Source organism: Aegilops tauschii, chromosome 1 (assembly GCF_002575655.3).
Source record: "Aegilops tauschii subsp. strangulata cultivar AL8/78 chromosome 1, Aet v6.0, whole genome shotgun sequence".
NCBI classification, from domain to species: domain Eukaryota; kingdom Viridiplantae; phylum Streptophyta; class Magnoliopsida; order Poales; family Poaceae; genus Aegilops; species Aegilops tauschii.
The window spans coordinates 98,129,322-98,154,829 of NC_053035.3; the positions used below are offsets into that span (position 1 = coordinate 98,129,322).

The following is a 25,508-nucleotide window of genomic DNA, read 5'->3' on the forward strand; positions in this document are numbered from 1 at the left end:
GTGTACCCAATTGTCTCCTTTGGGTATCCTATGAAGACACATTTCTCCGATTTGGGTTTGTGCTTATCAGGATGAAACTTTTTCTTATAAGCATCGCAACCCCAAATTTTAACAAATGACAACTTTGGTTCCTTGCCAAACCACAGTTCATACGGTGTCGTCTCAAACGGATTTAGATGGTGCCCTTTTTTTACGTGAATGCAGCTGTCTCTAATGCATAACCCCAAAACTATAGTGGTAAATCGGTAAGAAACATCATAGATTGCACTATATCCAATAAAGTACGGTTATGATGTTCGGACACACCATTAAGCTGTGCTGTTCCATGTGGCACGAATTTGTGAAACTATTCCACATTGTTTTAATTGAAGACCAAACACGTAACTCAAATATTTGTCTCCGCGATCAGATCGTAGAAACCTTATTTTCTTGTCACGATGATTTTCCACTTCACTCTAAAATTCTTTGAACTTTTCAAATGTTTTAGACTTATGTTTCATCAAGTAGATATACCCATATCTGCTCAAATCATCTGTGAAGGTCAGAAAATAACGATACCCGCCGCGAGCCTCAACACTCATTGGATCGCATACATCAGTATGTATTATTTCCAATAAGTCAGTTGATCGCTCAATTGTTTCGGAGAACGGAGTCTTAGTCATCTTGCCCATAAGGCATGGTTCGCAAGCATCAAGTGGTTCATAATCAAGTGATTCCAAAAGCCCATGGGCATGGAGTTTCTTCATGCGCTTTACACCAATATGACCTAAACGGCAGTGCCACAAATAAGTTGCACTATCATTATTAACTTTGCATCTTTTGGCTTCAATATTATGAATATGTGTATCACTACGATCGAGATCCAACGAACCATTTTCATTGGGTGTGTAACCATATAAGGTTTTATTCATGTAAACAGAACAACAATTATTCTCTAACTTAAATGAATAACCATATTGCAATAAACATGATCAAATCATATTCATGCTCAACGCAAACACCAAATAACACTTATTTAGGTTCAACACTAATCCCGAAAGTATAGGGAGTGTGCGATGATGATCATATCAATCTTGGAACCACTTCCAATACACATCGTCACTTCATCCTTAACTAGTTTCTGTTCATTATGCAACTCCCGTTTCGAGTTACTACTCTTTAGCAACTGAACCAGTATCAAATACCGAGGGGTTGCTACGAACACTAGTAAAATACACATCAATAATCTGTATATCAAATATACCTTTGTTCACTTTGCCATCCTTCTTATCCACCAAATACTTGGGGCAGTTCCGCTTCCAGTGACCAGTCCCTTTGCAGTAGAAGCACTTAGTCTCAGGCTTAGGTCCAGACTTGGGCTACTTCACTTGAGCAGCAACTTGCTTGCCGTTCTTCTTGAAGTTCCCCTTCTATCCCTTTGCCCTTTTCTTGAAACTAGTGGTCTTGTTAACCATCAACATTTGATGCTCTTTCTTTATTTCTACCTTCGTCAATTTCAGCATCGCGAAGAGCTCGGGAATTACTTTCGTCATCCCTTGCATACTATATTTCATCACGAAGTTCTACTAACTTGGTGATGGTGACTAGAGAATTCTGTCAATCACTATTTTATCTGGAAGATTAACTCCCACTTGATTCAAGCGATTGTAGTACCCAGACAATCTGAGCACATGCTCACTGCTTGAGCTATTCTCCTCCATCTTTTAGCTATAGAACTTGTTGGAGACTTCATATCTCTCAACTCGGGTATTTGCTTGAAATATTAACTTCAACTCCTGGAACATCTCATATGGTCCATGACGTTCAAAACGTCTTTGAAGTCCCAATTCTAAGCCGTTAAGCATGGTGCACTAAACTATCAAGTAGTCATCATATTGAGCTAGCCAAATGTTCATAACGTCTGCATCTGCTCCTGCAATAGGTTCGTCACCTAGCGGTGCATCAAGGACATAATTCTTCTGTGCAACAATGAGGATAATCCTCAGATCACGGATCCAATCCGCATCATTGCTACTAACATATTTCAACATAATTTTTCCTCTAGGAACATATCAAAATAAACATAGGGAAGCAACAACGCGAGCTATTGATCTAAAACATAATTTGCAAAATACTATCAGGACTAAGTTCATGATAAATTGAAGTTCAATTAATCATATTACTTAAGAACTCCCACTTAGATAGACATCCCTCTAATCTTCTAAGTGATCACGTGATCCATATCAACTAAACCATGTCCGATCATCACGTGAGATGGAGTAGTTTCAATGGTGAACATCACTATGTTGATCATATCTACTATATGATTCACGCTCGACCTTTCGGTCTCCGTGTTCCGAGGCCATATCTGTTATATGCTAGGCTCGTCAAGCTTAACCTGAGTATTCCGCGTGTGCAACTGTTTTGCACCCGTTGTATTTGAACGTAGAGCCTATCACACCCGATCATCACGTGGTGTCTCAGCACGAAGAACTTTCGCAACGGTGCATACTCAGGGAGAACACTTATACTTTGATAATTTAGTGAGGGATCATCTTATAATGCTACCGTCAATCAAAGCAAGATAAGATGCATAAAAGATAAACATCACATGCAATCAATATAAGTAATATGATATGGCATCATCATCTTGTGCTTGTGATCTCCATCTCCGAAGCACCGTCATGATCACCATCGTCACCGGCGCGACACCTTGATCTTCATCGTAGCATCGTTGTCGTCTCGCCAATCTTATGCTTCTATGACTATCGCTACCGCTTAGTGATAAAGTAAAACATTACAGGGCGATTGCATTACATACAATAAAGTGACAACCATATGGCTCCTACCAGTTGCCGATAACTCGGTTACAGAACATGATCATCTCATACAATAAAATTTAGCATCATGTCTTGACCATATCACATCACAACATGCCCTGCAAAAACAAGTTAGACGCCCTCTACTTTGTTGTTGCAAATTTTACGTGGCTGCTACGGGCTTAGCAAGAACCGTTCTTACCTACGCATCAAAACCACAACGATAGTTTGTCAAGTTGGTGTTGTTTTAACCTTCGCAAGGACCGGGCGTAGCCACACTCGGTTCAACTAAAGTTGGAGAAACTGACACCCGCCAGCCACCTGTGTGCAAAGCACGTCGGTAGAACCAGTCTCGCGTAAGCGTACACGTAATGTCGGTCCAGGCCGCTTCATCCAACAATACCGCCGAACCAAAGTATGACATGTTGGTAAGCAGTATGACTTATATCGCCCACAACTCACTTGTGTTCTACTCGTGCATATAACATCAACGCATAAAACCAGGCTCGGATGCCACTGTTGGGGAACGTAGTAATTTCAAAAAAATTCCTACGCACACGCAAGATCATGGTGATGCATAGCAACGAGAGGGGAGAGTGTGTCCACGTACCCTCGTAGACCGAAAGCGGAAGCGTTAGCACAACGTGGTTGATGTAGTCGTACGTCTTCACGATCCGACCGATCAAGTACCGAACGCACGGCACCTCCGAGTTCAGCACACGTTCAGCCCGATGACGTCCCTCGAACTCCGATCCAGCCGAGTGTTGAGGGAGAGTTTCGTCAGCACGACGGCGTGGTGACGATGATGATGTTCTACCGACGCAGGGCTTCGCCTAAGCACCGCTACAGTATTATCGAGGTGGACTATGGTGGAGGGGGCACCGCACACAGCTAAAAGATCAAACGATCAATTGTTGTGTCTCTAGGGTGCCCCCCTGCCCCCGTATATAAAGGAGCAAGGGGGGAGGTGCGGCCGGCCAGGAGGAGGCGCGCCAGGAGGAGTCCTACTCCCACCGGGAGTAGGACTCCCTCCCTTCCTTATTGGACTAGGAGAGGAGAGGGAAGGAGAGAGGGGGAAAGGAAGGGGGGCGCCCCCCCCTCCTTGTCCAATTCGGACTTGGGGGGAGGGGCGCGCGGCTGCCCCTTGACCTCCTCTCCTCTTCCACCAATTGGGCCCATGAGGCCCAATAGCCTCCGGGGGGTTCTGGTAACCCCCCGGTACTCCGGTATATATCCGATAACCCCCGGAACCATTCCGGTGTTCGAATATAGTCATCCAATATATCAATCTTCATGTCTCGACCATTTCGAGACTCCTCGTCATGTCCGTGATCACATCCGGGACTCCGAACAACCTTCGGTACATCAAAACATATAAACTCATAATATAACTGTCATCGAAACATTAAGCGTGCCGACCCTATGGGTTCGTGAACTATGTAGACATGACCGAGACACGTCTCCGGTCAATAACCAATAGCGGAACCTGGATGCTCATATTGGCTCCCACATATTCTACGAAGATCTTTATCGGTCAGACCGCATAAGAACATACGTTGTTCCCTTTGTCATCGGTATGTTACTTGCCCGAGATTCGATCGTCGGTATCTCAATACCTAGTTCAATCTCGTTACCGGCAATTCTCTTTACTCGTTCCGTAATACATCATCCCACAACTAACTCGTTAGTTGCAATGCTTGCAAGGCTTAAGTGATGTGCATTACTGAGAGGGCCCAGAGATACCTCTCCGATAATCGGAGTGACAAATCCTAATCTCGAAATACGCCAACCCAACAAGTACCTTCGGAGATACCTGTAGAGCACCTTTATAATCACCCAGTTACGTTGTGACGTTTGGTAGCACACAAAGTGTTCCTCCGGTAAACGGGAGTTGCATAATCTCATAGTCATAGGAACATGTATAAGTCATGAAGAAAGCAATAGCAACATACTAAACGATCAAGTGCTAAGCTAACGGAATGGGTCAAGTCAATCACATCATTCTCCTAATGATGTGATCCCGATAATCAAATGACAGCTCATGTCTATGGTTAGGAAACATAACCATCTTTAATTAACGAGCTAGTCAAGTAGAGGCATACTAGTGACACTCTGTTTGTCTATGTATTCACACATGTATTATGTTTCCGGTTAATACAATTCTAGCATGAATAATAAACATTTATCATGATATAAGGAAATAAATAATAACTTTATTATTGCCTCTAGGGCATATTTCCTTCACCCACTAGTGTCTAAAAAAACATGGTGGGCCTTTAGCTGGGCTGGCCTTTTCACCGAAATGGGCCTCTCTTGGGCCGTGTCACGTGTCGACGTATCATAGGCGCCTCCTGTCCAATGAGTGGATGACATCTATCCGAACGTTGAGCCAACACGTGTTTCCTCCGGCCAATGAGAATTTTACACGTGGAAAATCCCCATTGGTCCGGGTTGTTAACGGGTTATCGGATCCAAAACCGGACCCGATAACTTAACGACGACCCGTTACGGTCGATGCCACGTGTTGGTCACCCTTGACGAAAGCACTTCTATGACGCGCGATTTATCGTCATGGAAGTGGACACTTCCATGATGATAATTTTGGTAATGTCATGGAACACTTATATGACAGCACAGGTATGACTATCTTGATTCTGTCATAAAATTGTCATGGATGTACATGCATGACAGAAAATGTGACCTACTGTGACAAACACGTATCATCACGGAAGTGCCTTTTTTTGTAGTGCATTGGCTCACGACGGAACCCTAACCTCTTGATTTCAAACCTTGTGCTGTAAACTCCAAAGCTAATCATGATTCTGATCGCCAAACCATCTTTTCTTCATCTGAACAATCGCGAGCTTCTCGATCCATGAAGAGCTCCCTCCAAGAACAACACCACCGTGTGCAGGTCCCACGGTGGGCACCAACTGTCGTGGAATTGTCACGGCAGATGTCCTAGCAGAAGGACTTAGTCGTGGAGCCATCGCAACTATGCGGTAGCTTGAGAGGGGTTGATCGGGGTGAAAGACGCGAGGCGGATTAACACACAAGACAAGGGTTTAGACAGCTTCGGGTCCCGGGAAACATCATCCGGTAATAACCCTACATGCTGTTTGTGGTTAGGTCTCATTATGCTCATGAGGGAGTCGCCGCATAAACCGGCTCTCCTCTAGTTGTGTCTAGCCTTCAAGATTATTTCGCCCCTCCTCGGGGTGCCCTGCCCCTCCTTTATATAAGTTGGAGGGGCGAGTTACATGTGGAGTCCCAATAGGATTAGGACTAGTCTATCTCTTAATACAAACCGGATACAAGTCCGGGTCTTGTTTCCTTGTAAGGGAAATATTCCTCATGCCTTTCCTCTTAAGCCGTCCCACCATAACACGAGCCGACCTTCTAGGCCTTGGGCCTTGTCGTCCGTCTGACTCGCCCGCCGGGTTACCAGTGAGTCACTAGCTCCTGCCGGGTCATACATCCGGAGGGTTACACCGCGGGGTATATCCCCGACATCGGTGAGACCAAATTGATTAGGGTTTCTGGCAGTGGCTATGTCAAGTGAACTCGGTGGCACCGGATAGATGAAATCGGTGGGGAAGAGTTTGACTATAGGTTTGGGACATATGTGGAAATGAGAAAGTGGTTGAGGGCTGGAGCATATCACTAAGCACTTTGAGCAAGCAAGCCATTAAGCAACACCTCATCCCCTTTTAATAGTATTGGCTTTTTCTATGGACTCAATGTGATCTTGGATCACTAAAATGAAAATGTAGAATCTTGAGCTTTTGAGCTTTTGCCAATCTTCTGTCCTTGGTATCTTGAAGGGGTTCCACATCCTCTTGTCCATGCCACTCCACTGTTGAACTCATCTGAAATATACTAGATGAAACTATTAGTCCAACAAGAGATATGTTGACACTAATTACCAAAATCACCCAGGGAGCACTTGTGCTTTCAAGCTTTTCTTCGGTCACTCTCCCTACCACTGGCACTCGCCGGTGGCCAAGGTGGCCCCGACTTTGCTCCCTTCCCCATCCCCTTCTTTCTTCCTAGGAATAAAATCTCTGATGAGGTCTCAATATATGGATTTGAGGCAACATGGCGACCTCATCCTTAGCAGAGCTTGGAGAGAAGCTAAATCCCCTCCTTTCGTCGTCCACCTTTGTAGTGAATTTGACCTTTAAAGTCGAAAGGCGGTCTACTCTACATTGAATCTTCTGGATGAAGGGTGACCCTCAGAGTTATTTCCTTTTTCTTTGAGTCCTTCTAAAAGTTTATTGTCCATTAGCTACATGCTTTTATGTCTTTTAGTGTATCCCAATCTTCATATCCGACCCCATACCAATGCCAGCTCAACTCTACGACGCGTGGGTAGCGACATGTCCATCTGTCTACCATGTGTCTATCTTGGTAGAGTGCTACAAGCAATCTAATATTGTTAGCTAGGGTCCTATTTGCAAAAAGAAGAGTTGTTATGTAACTTATGTTATCTTTTGAATCCTTGTAGATGTCTAAATAGGTGCTTTTCTTGGTCCTTCGGGGCCCCTCTTACATTAAAAATGAGAAAACAAGGATATAGGCATAGTTTTTGAAAGCATATAAGGAAGGAAGGGAAATTAATTGGCGCAGGCCCACAGTAGTCATCCTGTGACAAAAGGAAGACTCCTCCCAACTTCTAGATCTAAGATTGCGAGCCTCCAACATTTTCACCACCATGGGAACCCGGTGTTGGTCCTCGCTCATGCCCGAACTCATCGACCGCATCGGCGGCTGCCTACTGGACACCGCTGACCTTGATTGTTACATGGCCCTCCGCGCCGTCTGCCACAACTGGCGCGGTGCCACCGCCGACCCCAAGAATACTCTACACACCCGCTTCCGCCCACACCATTGGGTTATGCTCGACTATTCATCCCACGGTGAGCACATCCGCCTTCTAGTGAACACCGTCTCTGGCCGGTACCATGGCAGGGATATGCCACTACTCTGCAAGTACTACATCATCTCCATCACCATCGACGGGCTCCTGGTACTGATGGCCAAGATCCCACCCCACGCCGTGTGTGTCCTCAACCCGTTCACGGGTCACATGGTCCACTTTGTGGCGCGCATGCGCCCCAACGTGCTCGCGGCAGCTGTCTCCGACTCATCCCCACCCCGCCTTGTCCTCTACTGCCACGACACTAGGAAGCTATACATGGGCGGCCCTAACAGTGTGAGCTTCATCAGGTACATAACTAATTATGCTTGCCCTTTCGTCAGGAAGGTTGTCCAAGGTTGTGTCGCCGTCGACGGCCACCAAGGACTGATGCCACCACTTCCTGCGATGGTTGTCGCCAAGATCGCCGATCTAATGACTCCACTCATCGTCGGGTTTCCCGCTGACGATCAGTTGGATTCTCAGAAAAGTTGTTTCCTCGTGGAATCTGCTGGAGAAATTCTGGTCATCTTCAAGCTTGGGAATCATGTGGAGGTCTTCAAGATGGATGGCATGGGTGGAAACATGCTGGTGCGCGTGAAGAACATCGGCAGTCGTTCCATATTCATCGGTCGCTCTCAAAGGTGCCTCTCCCTCGACGCCGATAAGTTCCCGTCCATCGAAGCCAATTGCATCTACTTCACGGAGTGTCTAAGTTCACCATCGACGGACATATACCACCTCAAGGACGGAGAACAAGTTAAGAACGTCATGAGCGCTGCCGGTGGAGCCGGTCCTTCAGTGAACCTAAACATGCCCACCTTTTTGTGTCATCCTATGACTGAACATCCCTGCACCACCATTCAGCTTCTCTCCCTCTACACTTTCAACTGGCAATCTGGTCAAGCATCACAGGTGTTAAAGTATCAAGATAGTTCTTGAGAGGCTCCATACTGGCCAAATATTGTTTGGTGACCTTCTTGAGGCCTATGAAGCATATTCTGATGGCGACGATTGAACAATTGATTCGGCATCCCTGTGTTGTGTTAAGCTTTATATGGCTGATCTATTAATGTACTTTTATTTTTCTGTCATGCTTTCTTGATGCTCTGTTCTGTGCAACAAACAACTGGCAGGGTCTTGATAGTTTTATCAATGCAGTTCTTTATGTATTTTGGTATGAAGCTTTATCATAGAGATTCGTTCTAGTGCTTTGGTGGTGCTAGTTTATGTATCATGTCCATGTCTGTTTTATAAGTGACCCTCTGTAAAGGGAGTGCTAAATTAGTTACATGAAGTGGTAACTTGTTTCCATTTTTCTTTTTATGTGCGCCTACGTACATATATGTTATCAATCTTTGTCTATTATCTCTCTAAATCCGCATCATATTCTCTCGGTTAAGTAGTTTATTATTTGTCTACCTTTCTTTCTTTTCTCTACCCATGTCAATTATCTCATTCTCTGTCCAATAATACGATTCAAGTGTTTAACGGCTTGCACAATTAATTGGTTGCCTCCCAAACTTACGAATTAAGACCAAACCTTCTTCTAGGGTTCCAGCTTAGTATACTAAATTAGCACTAGAAGGATCGGACGCGCTTCGCGGATTTCATAAAAGAATTGGTTTGGTTTGTGGGGAGCTCATGGAGTGTGTTTTCTTTTATTATAATGTGATATTTTGAAGGTCTCTTTTCTGCGGCTATAATGTTATATTTTGATGGTCTCTTTCTGTTGTAAGCTGCAAGCAAACCGATGAGAGAGATGGGGCTAGGTTTTGGTCTAGCGCCGACTATTGGGGATCTCACGAGGGGAGATGTGGGTAAACAACCATTGATTTTTCCTTATTTTTCACCCCACGGGTCTCCTGCATGGTGCGTACGGGATTGAGGGGCATGTGGGGTATCGATTTAGAAAAAAATCAATGGGGGTGAGGGAGATTGTACGATAGGTGGAGAGACGAAATGATGTACAAAATCCTTTTTTTGCGAACGTACAAAATCCCTTTTAATAGTAGAGATATTAGAGGATTTGAATCCTAAGATCTTCTTGATTCACATGATTCTTAAACGCAGAAATCAAAAAGTGTAAAAATAGAGTGACACTTCATCTTCAACACTACGTTATTATGGATGTGTGCATGGAAAACATTAATAAGGCAGTGTTGTTCTTATTTTTTTCACTCTGATGATCACATGGTTTCATCATGTTGATATGGGTTTATTTATTAGTGAACAGTCAAATTTTGTTTTTGAGGGTGTTACGATGTTTTTTGAGATCATAGTGGACTGTCACTATTTCCTTTTGAGAATCTAGTGAAGTGTCATCAAATCTTGTTTCTTATGGGTTGTCATCAAATCTAGTGTTTGTCGCAAATGAGGCAATGGTGGCCAAACCAACAAGTCCAAACAACAAGCCTCTTTTGAAGCGAGATTAAGACATTAAGGCCCAATGTGAAGAAATAGCAGAGAAGACGTCCCTTAGAAGAAAGACAAGAACAAGAGAGGACACGAAGAAACCCAGAGGCTAGAGAAAGAAGAAGGCTCTCAAGCAGCGGCTGCGCAACGAGGATATGAGTGAGGAGGCGACGACGGGGAGGCGAACAACGCCCAGCCGAACGTGAGCATCTAGATCAATAACCTCAACGAGAAGATCAAACTAGAAGGTATTGCTTATAGCGAGATGTATGCTCCCCTCACGTGAAGCGTTTCTCCTCTCGCTACAGTACTGGGTCGGCTCGTTATTCTAGCATTGTATTCGCCATTCTTTTGGAATGGTTTATTTTTTTGGATTTCTTCAATTTTCTCTGGCTTTCATTGTTTCCACTATTTTGATTTGGTTTTCTTTGATTTTCACTATTTCTTTTGTTTTGCGGCGGTTTTACTTTGCTTTTCTTTGTTTTTTCTTTCTTATTGTTCCTTTCTCTTTTTTCGGTTTCCTTCATTTCTATCTCGGTTTCATTGATTTTTATTCTATGATTCTTTGGTTCCTTTGTTTCGTTCTTGTTTTTTATTGGGTTTCTTTTTTGTTTGTTGGTTTTCTCCATTTTTCTTTGCTTCTTTTTTGCTTTTCATTGTTTTTATTGGTTTTCTTTTCTTTTTTCCTTATTTGTTTTTTGGGTTTTATTGGTTTTCTTTTGTTTCTCCATGTATCTTTGTTGGTTTTCACAGGTTTCTTTTTTGTTCAATATATGTTTACTTTTTTCAGCACACAATGTACATTTCTAGTGTACACATGAAACATATTGTTGAACATTAAACATTTTCTAAATACACGAAGTACATTATTTCTTAAATACATGTTTTGAACACAAGGTCAACATTTTTTTAATGGCAAAAATTTGTTTTGCACACAATGTACATTTTTCGTATACATCGGGATTTTTTTTATATAAAAGCTTAAATTTTTTAAATACATAATTAATATTTTTCTAAATATATTTCATTAAAGCTTAGTTTTATTTAATGTACATTGTACATTTTTTTGCATAAAACAGGAACATGTTTTATATATCCTTATTATTTTTAAAATACATGAATAAGATTTTTTATATATGTTTTGAGGTCTACTTTTTTCATGTATATTGTACATTTTTTGCATATTGTAAGGACTTTTTATACTTGTTAAATGTTTTCAAATACATTGCTATCATTTCTTTTCAGCTATATGTTTTGATGTCTACTTTTTTCATATTGATTGCCCATTTTTTGTATACATAAATAACATTTTTTTACACATGTTTAAGATTTTTTAAGTATATAATTAATATTTTTTCAGACATATATTTTAATGTCTACTTTTTTTCATAAAGATTGTACATTTTTTGAATACATGTTTACAGTTTTTTAAATTTATTTTTTGATGTCAACATTTTTTGTACATATTGTACATTTTTCTTATACATCAGGGACATATTTTATACACGTTCAACATTTTTAAATACATGTTTAATATATTTTTAACACAGTACAAACGCAGATACTCATACGCGCATACGCTCATCTCTATAAACGCACGCATGCACACCTACCCTATGAGCATCTTCGAGAGACTGAACTGACATATCTTCTTGAGATTGATGAAATCGTTACAGATACCTTCGTAGGCGATGGGAATGTCTTCTCCCAGTGAATGCACATCGCAAGAAGGCTTGGAATACATTTAGAAAAACATAAGCACCCACGTCAAGTCAGAATTTGAACCCTGGTGGGTTGGGGGTAACATTGTTCTCCTAACCATCCAATCACAAGTTGGTTCCCCTAAAAAAAATCACAAGTTGGTTCACACATGATTAACATTTTTAATATATATTTTGATGTATACTTTTTCCATACACCATGTATATTTTTTGTATACATATTTTTTTATACATGTTTACCTTTTTTCATATATATTTTTTGATGTCTATTTTTTCATATACATTGCACATTTTTTGTATATTCTATACACGTTTATGCATAACATTTATTCAAATGCAATTTCATTTTTACAATATATATGTTTAGAATATTTTGAAACATGAATAAAATTTAAAAAGAAAAGCAAAAAAAGAACAAATGTGAAAGAAAGACAGCACTTAAGGCTTGTGTACCTCCAGCGCGCTTGGCCGGCCCATTGTCGCCCGTTTCAGGCGAGAGTTCCGGTCTCCCTATAAGCGACATAGTCGCGCCCCCAGATGTTTCAGAGTAGCGACTTCAGGGATGTTACTTTCAAATTTGAGCATAGAGAATGTAATTTGAAGCTCGTGATTTAGTTAAGGCAGTTGTTTCACTTGCCAATGGGTCGCCACATGTGGCTAGGGTGCTTACTACACATTATTTGTATTCCGAACGTCATTGAGTTCTAATCTTTCCCTAATAATAAAGCGCTATTGCTTCTGCCCGCCAACGTTGTGGCGTTTTTGCAAAAAAACCTCATCTTTTCCGGAATAAACCCATAGTGCAAAAAAGTGAGAAAAACAATTCAACGATTCGCTTGTGTTTTGGTCGCCCGGCCGGGCCTTCGCAGGCGCCCCGCAGCCCTGTCGCCCCCAGCCGCTCGGCCCTGATGGCTCAGGACAAGGGGAACCACGATGGGCGGGGTCGAGCGGGTCCGGGAGGGTGGCCCGCGAGGAGGGCACGGTGTTCCTCTCTTCCCTGCCGGGGCTACGACGTGAGGGAGACGAGGAATATCGAGAGGATGGGGGTGGGTAAAGGCCACCGATCTGGCTGCGGTTGGCCAGCGGGCATGGCCGAGGCGAGGCGGAGCTTGCAGCAGCGCGCCATGGGAGACGGTCGCGAGGAACAGAGGAGGAGCAAGGGGAGCCCCGAACCTCACGGGCGAAGCTGCAACCGACGAGGAGGATGTTTTCGCGGGAGGTCAACGCGACAGAGAAGGTCGCGCATGGGCTACCCAGCGGCCGCCCATGGTGGTTGCGGCCATGAGACGCGTAGCTCACATCGCGACGCACGAGGCGCGGGCAAGAAGAGGTAGGGGTTCCAACCGGCAAGGTCCGACAGAAGGCAAATGCGGGCGCCATGGGAGGAGGGAGTCGGGGGAGATGGGGATCGAGCGGGGCTCTCCCCTGGCAGTGCGAGGTGGAGGAGACGAGGGGGAGTGGAATTGAGAGAGAGAGAGTGGAGGGGATCGGGCTACGTCAGGGGATTATGAGTGGACGCGTCTGGGCCTTTGGTAGGCGTGATAGGCTGTGCACTACTGTTGTTATTGTTGTTGTTGTTGTTGTTGTTGTTGCTGCTGCTCCTCTCTCTCTCTCTAAATTCCTTTATCTTTATCTTTATCTAATAATAAAGCAAATTGGGTTTCTTTCGTCCGTCATGGCATTTTTCAGAAAAATCCCTCTATTTCAGATAATTCAACCCGCAGTCCTTTTTAAGTTAAAACGAATCGTTATTTTCGTGTTTTACATAAAAGTCCTTGTCTTTTCCTAAAATCAACCCGACGTCCGTATTTAAGTCACACCCGAACCGTTATTTTACATTTTTTGAAACCCCCCGATGTTTTAGGTAATTCATCCGCGGATCATATTTAAGTCAAACAAATGTTTTTTAAAATCATCCATATCTTTTAAACCGTAACTCCGATTTGAACATGTTATATATGAAATTTGATTTAAAAATATGTAGAATATGAATATGAGATTATTTTTACCTGTTAAGTATATTTAAATATTATTTTGGAATATATTTGAGTCAAACCAAATGATTTTCTAAATTATATGTATCTTTTAAACCATAACTTCGATTTTAACATATTATATATGAAGTTTTATTAGAAAAATGTGTGGAATCTAAATATGATGTTAATTTTACCTGTTAAATATTTTTAAAATATTATTATGGAAGCAAACTTATAATTTATAACGCAAGATTCTTTTTTTTCATACCGGCGGCGATCCCGATTGCAAATAAACACCCCACTATAACCATATATGGAAAAGAAAACATCGATAACTACCCATGCATACCTCTGAAAAATGTCGCAGGTGAAAACAACAGATTTCTCATCGCGAGAGTGAGAGAAAGCGAGCGAGAGAGAGAGGGAGAGAGAGACGCCTTAGGATTAACCATATTCAATACACGTTTTTTTGTTGTTTTGTGTGAACATCGAGGCCATCGCCGGCGAGAGTGGAAAGGAGGATAAGCGGCAACGCAAATATGATGCCTCGCAAAAATAAAGGAGATGGACCTATTGTGCTCTTGAGTGATGGTTGTTGAGTTAAGAACGTGTGTTATGTTTTCTCTCCCGTTGCAACGCACGAGCTCTTTTGCTAGTAATAATAAAGAAAATTGGGTTTCTGGTCGTCCGTCGTTGCTAGCAATTTTGCATAAAAGTCCCTCTATTTCTAAGAAATCAACCCGCAGTCCTATTTTAACCTGAGGAAACGCTTCGTTTTTGCTAAAAAACCCTCCATTAGTTAGAAATCTACCCCGTGATATTTAATTAAACTGATTCACCACCAGGAACGACCGCCGCTTATCCATTTGCGTTCTCCACCGTCGGGCACGCGTCGCCGCTTGCCGCCGACGTCCACGCCGCAAGAGCCAAGGAAGGGGTGATGCGTCGTGGCGGGCGTCCGCGCCGCCCGAGCCCAGGAATGGGACGAGCCGTCGTGGCGCTCAAGATGGGCCTGCTGCTCGGGCAGCACAGCAGCAGCAGGGCCCTTCTCGCGGACCACGAACCGGCGGTGACGCTCTTCGGGCACCGCCGCGGCCGGCTGAGCCTGGCCATCCACGAGGGCATGCGGGCGCCGCCGGCGTTCCTCATCGAGCTGCCCATGTTAGCGGCCGCGCTGCACAGGTAGATGGGCGCGGGGACCGTGAACTGGCACTCGAGAGCGACACCCGCAGCGCCATTGTTGTGCGGTGGAGCTGCTGCTTCCTGTTCGAGAGGTAAGAGAGAGGGTGAGGAGAGGTAGTACACCGGTGGTAGAAGGGGGTGAGGGAGGAGGTAGCTCACCGGCGGTGGGAGCCAATCTTAAGATACAGAAAAAAAATTCATGCAGCCATGATGGGCCACGATCCAAGCCGCCCCAGAATCCTTGAGTCACCGGCAAACAAGCAGGCAAGCAGCACCACCAGACCGCCTCCTTCCGCCACAGGCCCCGCAACCGCCGTCGCCACCAGCCAAGGGGGGTCCCGGCAGGTGGCGGAGCATTGTGGGGGTGGGGATGGGATGGGGCAGGATCCCGGCGGCGGTGGGCGTAGACGGCAGCGGCGTCGCATCCCAAGTCGGGGGATGCGGATAACTGAGCAGAGCCTCGTGGTAGAGAAAACGGAGGAGCGCCAGCGAGGCGCGCTGGATTCTTCTAGCCAGTCGACGTGTTGTTACGTAGCTAGCGTGGCACGCATGGCAATAGAGTCTTTAGTTGATCTACATCCAGACGAAGTATACCACATTTTTAATGTCTGATGGTAGCTTAAAATAAGCATTGTGCGATATTTTTATTATCGGTACGGTTGTCTAAAGATAAAGTTGTTTCACTCGGTTAGCTGACTAGGATTCATGTCCCATATTTCAAACTAGCGCCCCAAAAATTTTTGTAGTTAATCGAATCATAATTTTGGTCATCATCAAATTTATTCTGTACCTACCAACTTGATTAATGATAATTGGTGTTTTGCTTTGCAGTGAAGCATATTATTTTCTTTTCTTCTGTTGCAACGCATGGACTGCAAAGGACATATGAAAGGCTCAGTATTTGAAAGCAATGAGACAACGAACAAAGCGGTTTTGTATAGAACAAATCAAGGTCTGTAGTTATGTTTCTGTTACCTTTGAAACTTGTACCAACAGCATAGGCCTTCAACATGACAACTTATGTTAAGTCAGCACCATCAAACTTTGTGTCCAACATCAAAGCCGCGGATAGAGTCTTGCCTTTCAGTTTATCTTTATCGTTTGCGAAATTGTAAACCGGAGATGGTGCTACACGCCTACATCCCAGTTGCTTGACCAATTGTGTTGCCAAAAAATCCAGCCTCGCGTCTCTTTGGATTCGTTGATGGTAGAGGCAACCTCCAACAACCAAAGCAATCAGGGAATAATGTTACGTCAGAAAATATTTTCTATTAGACAAACTCATGATCTCTCATATAGTAGCTCGGATGGTTAAATTGGAGCCACAAATTGCTGCCCAGCAACTTTAGGTTCAACTATTGTTCAATGTTCAGTAGTATGTATGCAAGTCGGTTCAGAAACTTCGTGTTTCAATATGATACTTTTTACTACATCTCTGAATTGACTTGAGATATTCTATTAGTGTAATTAAATGTGACATTTTGTTCAAGCATACCCACAAAAGCATGCACTTCTGATTTTTTTTTCCTAAGCGGACGGCTTTTCTTTTGATATTACGTGACCAAGTGAAAATGGAACATAATTATACATTTTACTTGGACTCTAGCATTTTCTCCGTAGCGTTGCGCTACACATTACTGTATTCTCCCGTTGCAACGCACGGGCACTTTTCCTAGTAGAAATTAGAAAGAAGAAGAAGAAAAAGAGAAGGATGGAAAAGAAATGGCTAGGGTGCATGAAAAATGTTGAAAAATTTAATGTAGAGCGTAAGATTTATACTTAGCTCAACAAAAGAAGTTCCACCCAATATGAAAGAGTTGAATTCAAACTCACAAGTTAGGGCACACACAGCGGACTCAAAAAATGTATTTCATGTCCTACCTTATAAATTATTCTTTTGATTACACCTTTTCTAGTATATAAATTATTGCAATGTCACTTTAATTTGTTAGGATAAAATGGGTGTTTTTTTTCTTCCATTGCAACTCACGGACTCTTTTATACTACTAGTAACTAGTAAAGTCTCTAACCTAAAAAAGAATAACCTAAAAAAGAAGTCGCGCCCCCAGATCTGATGTTTGCCGAACCAACGAGCCCAGACGGCAAGCATCTTTTGAAGCGATATTAAGACATGAAGGCCCAACCCGAGAAAATAGAAGAGAAGGCGTCCCTCAGGAAAAAAAAAGAGAGCGAGAGAGGACACGGAGGGGTCCGGAGGCTAGAAAGAGAAGAAGGCTCTCGAGCGGCGGCTGCGCGACGAGGATATGAGCGGCGAGGCGGGGGCCGGCGGCGGCGGGGAGGCGAACGGCGTCCAGCCGAACGTGACCATCTACATCAATAACCTCAACGAGAAGATCAAACTCGAAGGTATCGCTCCCCTGCTTGAGCCCTCTCGCCTTCCTCCGCGCCCCCCTTGTCTAAACCCTAGGGAGATTCTCGCTGACTTCTTCTTTCCCGTGTAATGTATTTGCTACCTCTGGTTCTCCGTTGCTCCTCTGCGGTGGCCCGGTGGAAATCTCGGCGCTTCTCCAGGACCTAAAACACCTATAGGCCGTTTTGTCAGACACGTTGGTGCCCGCTAATGAAATTCCGTGTGTCATGCCCGGCTGGTTACTGGCGGGGGTAGTCGTTGTCTCGTGGAGTAGCGCCGCAGATATCTCGCGGATTAGTGGTTTAGCGTGTGCTCGTGTTAGAGATCTGGCGGTCTGCTTAATCCGAGGATAGTCCTCTTTGTTTGATGTACCGAGCTAATAGAGTTGAATCTGGGTCATGAAAGTAAGATTACGTTCTGGTTTACCGAACAAAAACATCAATTGCATACCCTGTACTGCATCTCTAAATTTTGAAGTCGTTACAGATTTCTGTTAAGCCTTATTTAGTTTTACCTTTTGGAACTGATGCAGCCAGCTAATATAATTTGCTCAATTCTTTACAGCGCTTAAGAAGTCCCTGAATGCCGTTTTCTCCCAGTTTGGGAAAATCATTGAGGTGCTTGCTTTTAAGACTTTGAAGCATAAAGGGCAGGCATGGGTTGTGTTCGAAGATGTTGCATCAGCAACTGAGGCTTTGAAGAGGATGCAAGATTTTCCCTTCTATGACAAACCCATGGTGAGTTTAGAGCTGAATTGGTGTTACAGCTTTGGTTGTCCCGTAAATTGATCTGATCTGATTGTTACTATATCCTTTTTCTTTTTAGATAGATATGTTACTATATCCTGTTGTTTGTAGTGTTGTTAGCCAAGCGTATTGGGTTTATGAATACCATCTCAACAGAAAAAAGAGCATCTGTACTGCTTGCAACTATGTCCTAATATTATGGTTTCTCTAATATAATCTACTCCCTCCGTCCGAAAATACTTGTCATCAAAATGGACAAAAAATGATGTATCTAAAACTAAAATACATCTAGATACATCTCCTTTTATTCATTTTGATGACAAGTATTTCCAGACGGAGGGAGTAGCATTTAAGCTTATTCAATTCTTTCTATTGAAGCAAGGTTTGTTCTAAACAACATTACTGCCTAGGTGGTCTATATCTAGCTTGTTTGTGCTTAGATGATACTCCGTACCAAAATACAAGCTTGTTGTGCTTACTGTCAAAAAACGTCTTATATTTTGATACAGTTGTATATACTAGGTCTCTTACTGGGCATGTCTAGTCAATACCAAACTACGCTTGAGTTGTTCAAATTGCTTAACTAACTATTATACACATGCACATATGTTCTTTCATCTGCTCCTTTGTATTGCATTTTGACTCCTGAAGCTGTACTATTTTTGTCACTCATAAAATCTTGTCTATTTGATTTCAGAAAATTCAATATGCCAAGACCAAGTCAGATGTTATAGCAAAAGCTGATGGCACCTTCGTACCTCGAGAAAAAAGGAAGAGGAATGATGAGAAACGTAAGATTCCGGTTAATGTGCATACCCCTTTACATTCGCGGTTTTACTTTGGCCCCTCGGAACTCTATCTTGATTTGCACTTCTTTATTTTGTTTGGATACGTGGCTTGTCATTTGTTAGCATATATTTTGTAAAACTTAACTGAAATATGTGCTGGAGATGGACTCTCTTGCACGTGGCCATGGATTGTTGTTTAACAGGTTAATAAATTGACTTGAGGAGGTATTGGTGTCACTACTAATACATTATCATAGTTTTCACTTTTCCTCTGCACATGTAGTGGGGCATACATTACTGCTAAAATGTTTAAAACAGCAAGAATCATACCTTTTGTGGTCCTTGATTCCAGTCTTCAGTCCCCCATTTAAACATTTTTCTTAGGTGGTATATGCAGATTTTGCAACTAAGCTCAATAGATGCACTCATTCGCCTAAAGAATTCCAGATTATCTAAAAGCAAAATTTCTGAATGTGCCTTTGCGTGATCATGTTTTACTCTGTTCTTGCACTTCTACGAGAGTACCAGTATTAATTTGAATAGAAGCAAAAGATCAATAAAGCAGTCGTTGCCAGGTCTAAATATCAGATATCTGTTCAATTCACTGTATTTAGCTTTACACACTTTGACTCTTTGTTGATAGAGTTGCTTTGTACCGGGAGGTACTCCCTCCGTCCGAAAATACTTGTCATCAAAATGAATAAAAGAAGTATTTCCAGACGATACATCTTCTTTTATTCATTTTGATGACAAGTATTTTCGGACGGAGGGAGTACTTGTTTTGCTGTTTTTCTATACGAGCTTATGGCAACTTGGCATCCTTTTAAATTCACGAGCAAAACTTAGTTTGCCTTATTCTTTGATAATGCAGCTGAAAAGAAGCAGAAGCGTGAGCAGCACCACGATGTTAACCAGGCTGGCGTGGGCATGCATGCCTATCCTGGTGCTTATGGGGCTCCGCCGGTAAGTGCTGTAGAATTGATTAGAAATGTTCTTATTTATTCATTTTCTGTTGCGTGGAGGTTTTTGTTGTTGCATATGGACGGTGGAATATGTTATCGTGACCATGTTTTTCAAGCTCCATTCTTCCTTGCTTTGTGTTCACATACACAATTTCCTTCTTTTAACTTCTTTGCCAGACATCCTGCCTGCTGTTTTGTCATTCTATTTTGGGGATGGAGTTTGTATTTCTGTGCAAGCCAGTGACTCCTGCTTGCATAACTAGATCATACCCCGCGCGTTGCTGCGGCATTCATAGTGTGAGCAATTTGGATTGAATATTAATGAACATAATTCAAATATAATATCAATAATAGATGTGTATGTATATGTACATTCGCTAATCATATAAGGTCACAATTAGTGGAAAAGGTTAGGGATAGAATTGTTCTTATTTGAAAAAAAGAATAATCATGCTATGTTTATAATCTGTCCACCAGAAGCATATGCAAAAAAAAAATACAAATCATTGCAAGAATTCAGTAACTTCTTTTTAACTTGGGGTTTCAGTGAATCCAGTGCCACTTTTTTGTGTGTATGCATCAAGATCTCTTAACAAAAATATATCGAAAGAGATAGAGGTTACTTACAGATGGTGCCGTAGCAGGGCACATCAAGTTAACAATCCATCGGATTACCGCATTCCTTGTTAACCTGAGACATGGAACTATGGATATATGCACAATGTTATCAGAATTTGCAGAATAGTATGGCGGTAAAGCAGCAAGACAATAGTTGGGGGAATCTGGACTAACCTGATACAAGAGAGAATGTAAATAAGCACCGGCGAACACTGAGGGCTCTATGAGACGGGATGACCTGCCAGCATGTTGACTTCATATGGTGGCACTTACAAATCAAAAACTAAGCTCACGTTGGAGATAGGTGTCACAGAGAAGGTGGTGAAGACGAAAGGGATGGCTCACCCATGGCGTTGAGATTAAGATCGGAAGAACAGGCAGGCTAACCAGCTATAGTGGAGACAATGAACATGGAGTACCTCTGCTGATTAATGGCAAGAGCCGCTCGCCTCCGTTGTTTCCTGGAGAATGGAGAAGGCAGTCCACTAATCCTTTAGTCACCGTACTCCAAAGTTCACCATCCCAACTTGCAAACTTCATCATCCAAAGAAAGCAGTAACCTGGTCGGCTTCCCTCCCTAGCTGGAAGGAACTGAGCTTGGAAAAAAAGGGCTACCGTTGCTGCAGTAATCAGCCGAGGCGAGACATCATTGAACGCTGGAGGATGAAGCGCTCCTCCAAACCGTCGCTGTCAACGGAGGCCCTGCCCAGCCCTTCCGGCCGAAAATAAAGCCAGCTCCGGACTCCAATCTCCCTAGCGACTGGTCCGGTTCTGGTGGATAGAACCAACTACCCCAGCGGTGATGCCACTACCTTGGCTGGGAAAGATGCAGAGATGGAGAGGACGACCAGGGCACCACGCCCGCCGTCTCGATGATGCAGGGCACATGCCAGCAACGTGAACATAGCCCGATAGAATACCGGAGGGTCGCGGAGGCCTGCTGGATCATGCCGGAGGAGCGCCCTGACGCACAGATCAGCGCCCATCCGCGCGGCGCCCTGCTGCTGTAGACAGGGGAATATATTGGGGTTTGAGGGAGCGAGGGATCGTCGTTTTTTTAGGGATAAATAAAGTCCGTGGTTTACTACTGGAAACTGGTGAGGGTCCATAACAGAGCATCGTGCATTCACTTCGTTGTAGCGGAGTCCGTGATTTACGGCTGAAAACAGATGAGGGCTGGTAACGGAAGATATTGCTTTTTTTAGGGAAACGGAAGATAGAGCTTCGAATGTGTTGTACGCCGTTAAAACGTTCGATGTAGTTCCTGATGTGGCAGGTTGCTGAGTTGGATAGGCTGCTTGTTGAGATAATTACCTGTAGTGGGGATCAATCTCTTAGGTATATATGATTAGGTCAAGTAAAATTGCCATTCAACATATTAAGGCGATTCACTTTGCTTCGAGAAGTAGCTTGAGATTTAGCAGGGAATAGTCATGACTCAGACTTAGTTCAAAGTTCGCTTACTATCATATATACGCCCAGTACTAGGACTGGGCAGCTTTTCGCGTTTATTCTGCAACTAGTTTTCTTCACATCATTACTGGCTTAACTTTTTCTTGTGCAGCTCTCTCAGCTACCTTTTGGTGCGGGACCAAAGGTCATGATGCCAGAGATTATTGTACCAAACAACATTCTCTTCGTCCAAGAACTCCCACACGACGCCACGGCTTTGATGCTGCAGATGTTCTTCTGCCAGTACCCTGGGTTCAAGGAAGTGCGGATGATCGAAGCAAAGCCCGGAATCGCTTTCGTGGAGTATGGAGACGAGGGGCAGGCGACCGCAGCCATGAACCTTCTTCAAGGTTTCAAAATCAAAGAGAACCCAATGCGCATCACATATGCGAAGAAGTAACTTGATGAGCTGTATTGACTTGAATTAATGTTGTAGCCCTGGTTTTGCACCATTTGGTAGATTTTCTTCACATGTAAGGTAGACTACACCATGGATAATCCAGTAAATTAATGTATGGTTCAGCTGCATTTATGCGTCCATGCTTGGAAGCTATTTTCAGTCATGTATTTGGGTTTGGCATCGTTGTGATAATCTTAAGTCAAATCATATGTTGCCAATTTCGTCTAATAACCATTTCCTACTTTTGTCGCTATTTTTCCACAAGTTCCTCACAAACCATAAACTTGAGCTCCGAGTATTACGTTGATGTTTGTGATGACAATTGATTCTCTAGAACATGTGAAAAATTTCTTCATCGTCACAGCCGTCCATCCTCCAACGAACGGGCGATATCTTCGCCTAAGCGAACCGGAGTTCCAAAGGATTTCGCGATCCCCACCCATCTCCCCCTCTCCCATGGCAGAGCCGCCGCCGCCCCCGTCGCAGTCGCCGGCGCAGACGCCGCCGCCCACGCAGCAGCAGACGCCCGCGGCAACCGCGCGGGATGAAATGATGGCGTGCGTGGCTGCGCTGGAGGCAGCGCTGCTGCCGTGCCTCCCCGCGCGCGAGCTGCAGGCCGTCGACCGCTCCCTCCAGTCCTCCCACCAGAGTACGAACCCTCTCCCGCCGTCCTCCCTTCTCCTCCTCTTGTCGATCCGAGCGGCCATGTTTCGGGCCAAGATTCGTGATCTTGGTTGGTCACTGGCCCCGCTCTCCCCTCGCGCACGCCAGGTGTTCGTTTTAGGGATTATCTTGTGATTGGCCTGTTTGATTCCCGGTAGATTAGATATCAGGTGCTTAGACTACAAGCGTTATAGTATAATTTTGAATACTATAAAAAAGTAAGACGGGAGGTGGGGGAGATAAAAACTTTTGGATATATGATTCGGATTGAATTGCAAATACATCAAGGATAGAATCAATTCAGTTCTGAATTGCAATAAGCAAGCGGGGTCTGAGCAATTTGTGTATCTCTCGTTCCGATTGCTGTGTTACTTACTAGTGCCAAATTGGAGATGATGACTGGTTTTGTTGTCTGACAGTTGATGTGGAGAGGCACGCGAGGGATTTCATGGAGGCCGCCAAGAAGCTTCAGTCTTACTTCATCACCATGCAGCGCGAGGACCAACCAACAGACGAAGAACTGCTTCGTAAGGTGTGATTCTTCAGCTAGATTCTTCACTTGGGATCACTTCATTGCTTTCTGTAGATATGTACATGATTCTGTGTGTTAGGGGAGAGACAGTGGTGACTGGAGTTGTCCTGGGATCTCTAGGAATAAACCTATAGCGTTCTCTTGCATTGCTGCTACTAGGCTGAGGGTGGGCGAGGTTTGGTACACCATAGTGGCGTGATGGGTGGGGTGGTGACTCGTGAGTTGGAATGGCTAGGGAGAGGGTGGTAAAAGGAATCCAGTCAATTTTGGTATAATTTCATTGGTAGTGTTCTTGACACGAGTTGATCAACCCATAATCCAACCCTTATGATTGTTGGTGGTCCTTAAAAATAACTAATTTGAACGATAAACTTTTACTATTATCAACTAATATTAATGGCCTATTTGGGTAAGGCAGTAGTCTCAAGCACAGCATGGCAGGTGCTGAAGATACGCCGCAAGCGGGCTTTAAAAGCAAGGCGGCGAATTGAATTTTTAGAGAGGGGATTTTGAGTTTTTGTTATTTGGTACTACCTCTCTTGAACTGCAAAAACGTCTTACATTAAGTTACAGAGAGAGTAGTAGTTTCTTGCATGAGTTTATCAGCTACGAATTGATGGGGGAGTGATTATACAGTCGACATTGATAGCCGTCCGGTCAATATCTTCTCATCCCTTGGGACGAATTCTGATGTTCAGATCGGATGGTTCTAAGCATCGACTTACTGAGTTATTTCTCAGTTGCCCGAGAAACTGCAAAAGCATTTAATATTATCTTCTGGTAACATGTTTGTTTGAAGAAAATTACATTTGGTACTACGGGTACCATTGTAAAAGCAGCCCTAATTGTAATCTGACCTCACTTTCACTTCTATGAAAAAGCATAGGTATGCTTGAGGAGCTTGATGCAACGCTTTTGTGCTACTATTAGCCTCGATTGTGTACTGCAGAAGTATATAGTTTTTATGAAAAAAAAATCACATGTATGTTCGCAGGGAGCGTAATTTTTGTGATTGAGTGACTTGATGCAATGCTTTTGTGCTATTCAGCCTCAGTTCCATACTATTAAATGATATAAAAAGAAACACAGTCAGACAGATTCAGAAGTGAAGAATCTTAAGAAACCAGTAGCCTTCTTAAAAATCTTTTTTGCTTGAAGATAAAACAAAAAAGGTTTCCCACATGAATATGCAATTATGTTGACATGGGTACAATTACAAGTTTCACAGGCCTTATTTATTTGTCCCCCTAAAAGGCAGGCTTTGTTTATTCTGTGTATTATCTTGTACTAAGTACCTGGAAGTTGAGAAAAGTGATATGCAGTATGGCCTTGAAGCTTAATAAGTAAATTGCCAGCTCTGAATGTATTTTCATGTTTGAGCTGCAGGAGATTACTACAATGGAGGAAGAACTGAAGACCAAGTCTGAGCTCATTGCCAAGCACAAGAGTCTCATTGAAGGGTGGCAGAAAGAACTAAAGGTCCAGCTGGGCAAGCACAACACCGAGCTCGAAAGAGTTTGATTCTGCCATGTACATTTCCTATTTCGACCAGAATGACCATGAAATTCTGTGTGGCTGAATGTTACAGTTGTCCCTGGAAAAATTGTGTCAGCCTAGAGACAAGCCAGCATAACTAATGTTTAGGATCTAACCAGTCAATTGTTCATCGATATCTTGTTCCGTTGTGGAACATGTAATTTTTTCTATCTGTTTGGTTACCAAATGTCTTGATTCGGAGGTTGGGGCAAATTTATCATGCAAAACATGTACTCGAAAGTTGAAAACAATCTATACACTAGCTAATTGTCTGCGTTGCAGCGAGGCATATAACTTACACCCACCATATTCTAATGGTTCAACGCCAGTCATGTCCAACATATAATTTACACCCATCGTGTTCTAGATTTTTGGTAAAGATTTGATTTGAGTATGTGTAGGAAGGGCAAGGAAAATTTTGATTTAGTTA

General features: G+C 43.3%; 2 protein-coding genes across 2 annotated transcripts; both read left to right on the forward strand.

Annotated features, from left to right (window-relative positions):
* The first annotated feature begins 17,153 nt into the window (after positions 1 to 17,153).
* Positions 17,154 to 22,475, forward strand: LOC109785811 (U1 small nuclear ribonucleoprotein A). Its single transcript, XM_020344398.3, has 5 exons — positions 17,154 to 17,377; positions 17,946 to 18,118; positions 18,825 to 18,918; positions 19,787 to 19,878; positions 22,060 to 22,475. The coding sequence occupies exons 1-5, from the start codon at positions 17,275 to 17,277 to the stop codon at positions 22,345 to 22,347; spliced, it is 750 nt and encodes a 249-aa protein (XP_020199987.1). The 5' UTR covers positions 17,154 to 17,274; the 3' UTR covers positions 22,348 to 22,475.
* A 229-nt stretch (positions 22,476 to 22,704) lies between these two features.
* LOC109785810 (mediator of RNA polymerase II transcription subunit 28) lies at positions 22,705 to 25,212 on the forward strand. The gene is made up of 3 exons (XM_020344397.4): positions 22,705 to 22,996; positions 23,430 to 23,542; positions 24,929 to 25,212. Exons 1-3 carry the CDS (start codon positions 22,804 to 22,806, stop codon positions 25,061 to 25,063), a joined length of 441 nt encoding a protein of 146 aa, XP_020199986.1. The 5' UTR covers positions 22,705 to 22,803; the 3' UTR covers positions 25,064 to 25,212.
* The last annotated feature ends 296 nt before the right edge of the window (positions 25,213 to 25,508 follow it).

Bases quoted from the DNA above. Each gene is read 5' to 3' on its own strand.
- LOC109785811 (XM_020344398.3), top strand. From the start codon at position 17,275: ATGAGCGGCGAGGCGGGGGCCGGCGGCGGCGGGGAGGCGAACGGCGTC. The intron at 18,119-18,824 runs GTGAGTTTAGAG...ATTTGATTTCAG, and splicing joins CCTTCTATGACAAACCCATG to AAAATTCAATATGCCAAGAC. The intron at 18,919-19,786 runs GTAAGATTCCGG...TTGATAATGCAG, and splicing joins GAAGAGGAATGATGAGAAAC to CTGAAAAGAAGCAGAAGCGT.
- LOC109785810 (XM_020344397.4), top strand. From the start codon at position 22,804: ATGGCAGAGCCGCCGCCGCCCCCGTCGCAGTCGCCGGCGCAGACGCCG. The intron at 22,997-23,429 runs GTACGAACCCTC...GTTGTCTGACAG, and splicing joins CCTCCAGTCCTCCCACCAGA to TTGATGTGGAGAGGCACGCG. The intron at 23,543-24,928 runs GTGTGATTCTTC...TTTGAGCTGCAG, and splicing joins ACGAAGAACTGCTTCGTAAG to GAGATTACTACAATGGAGGA.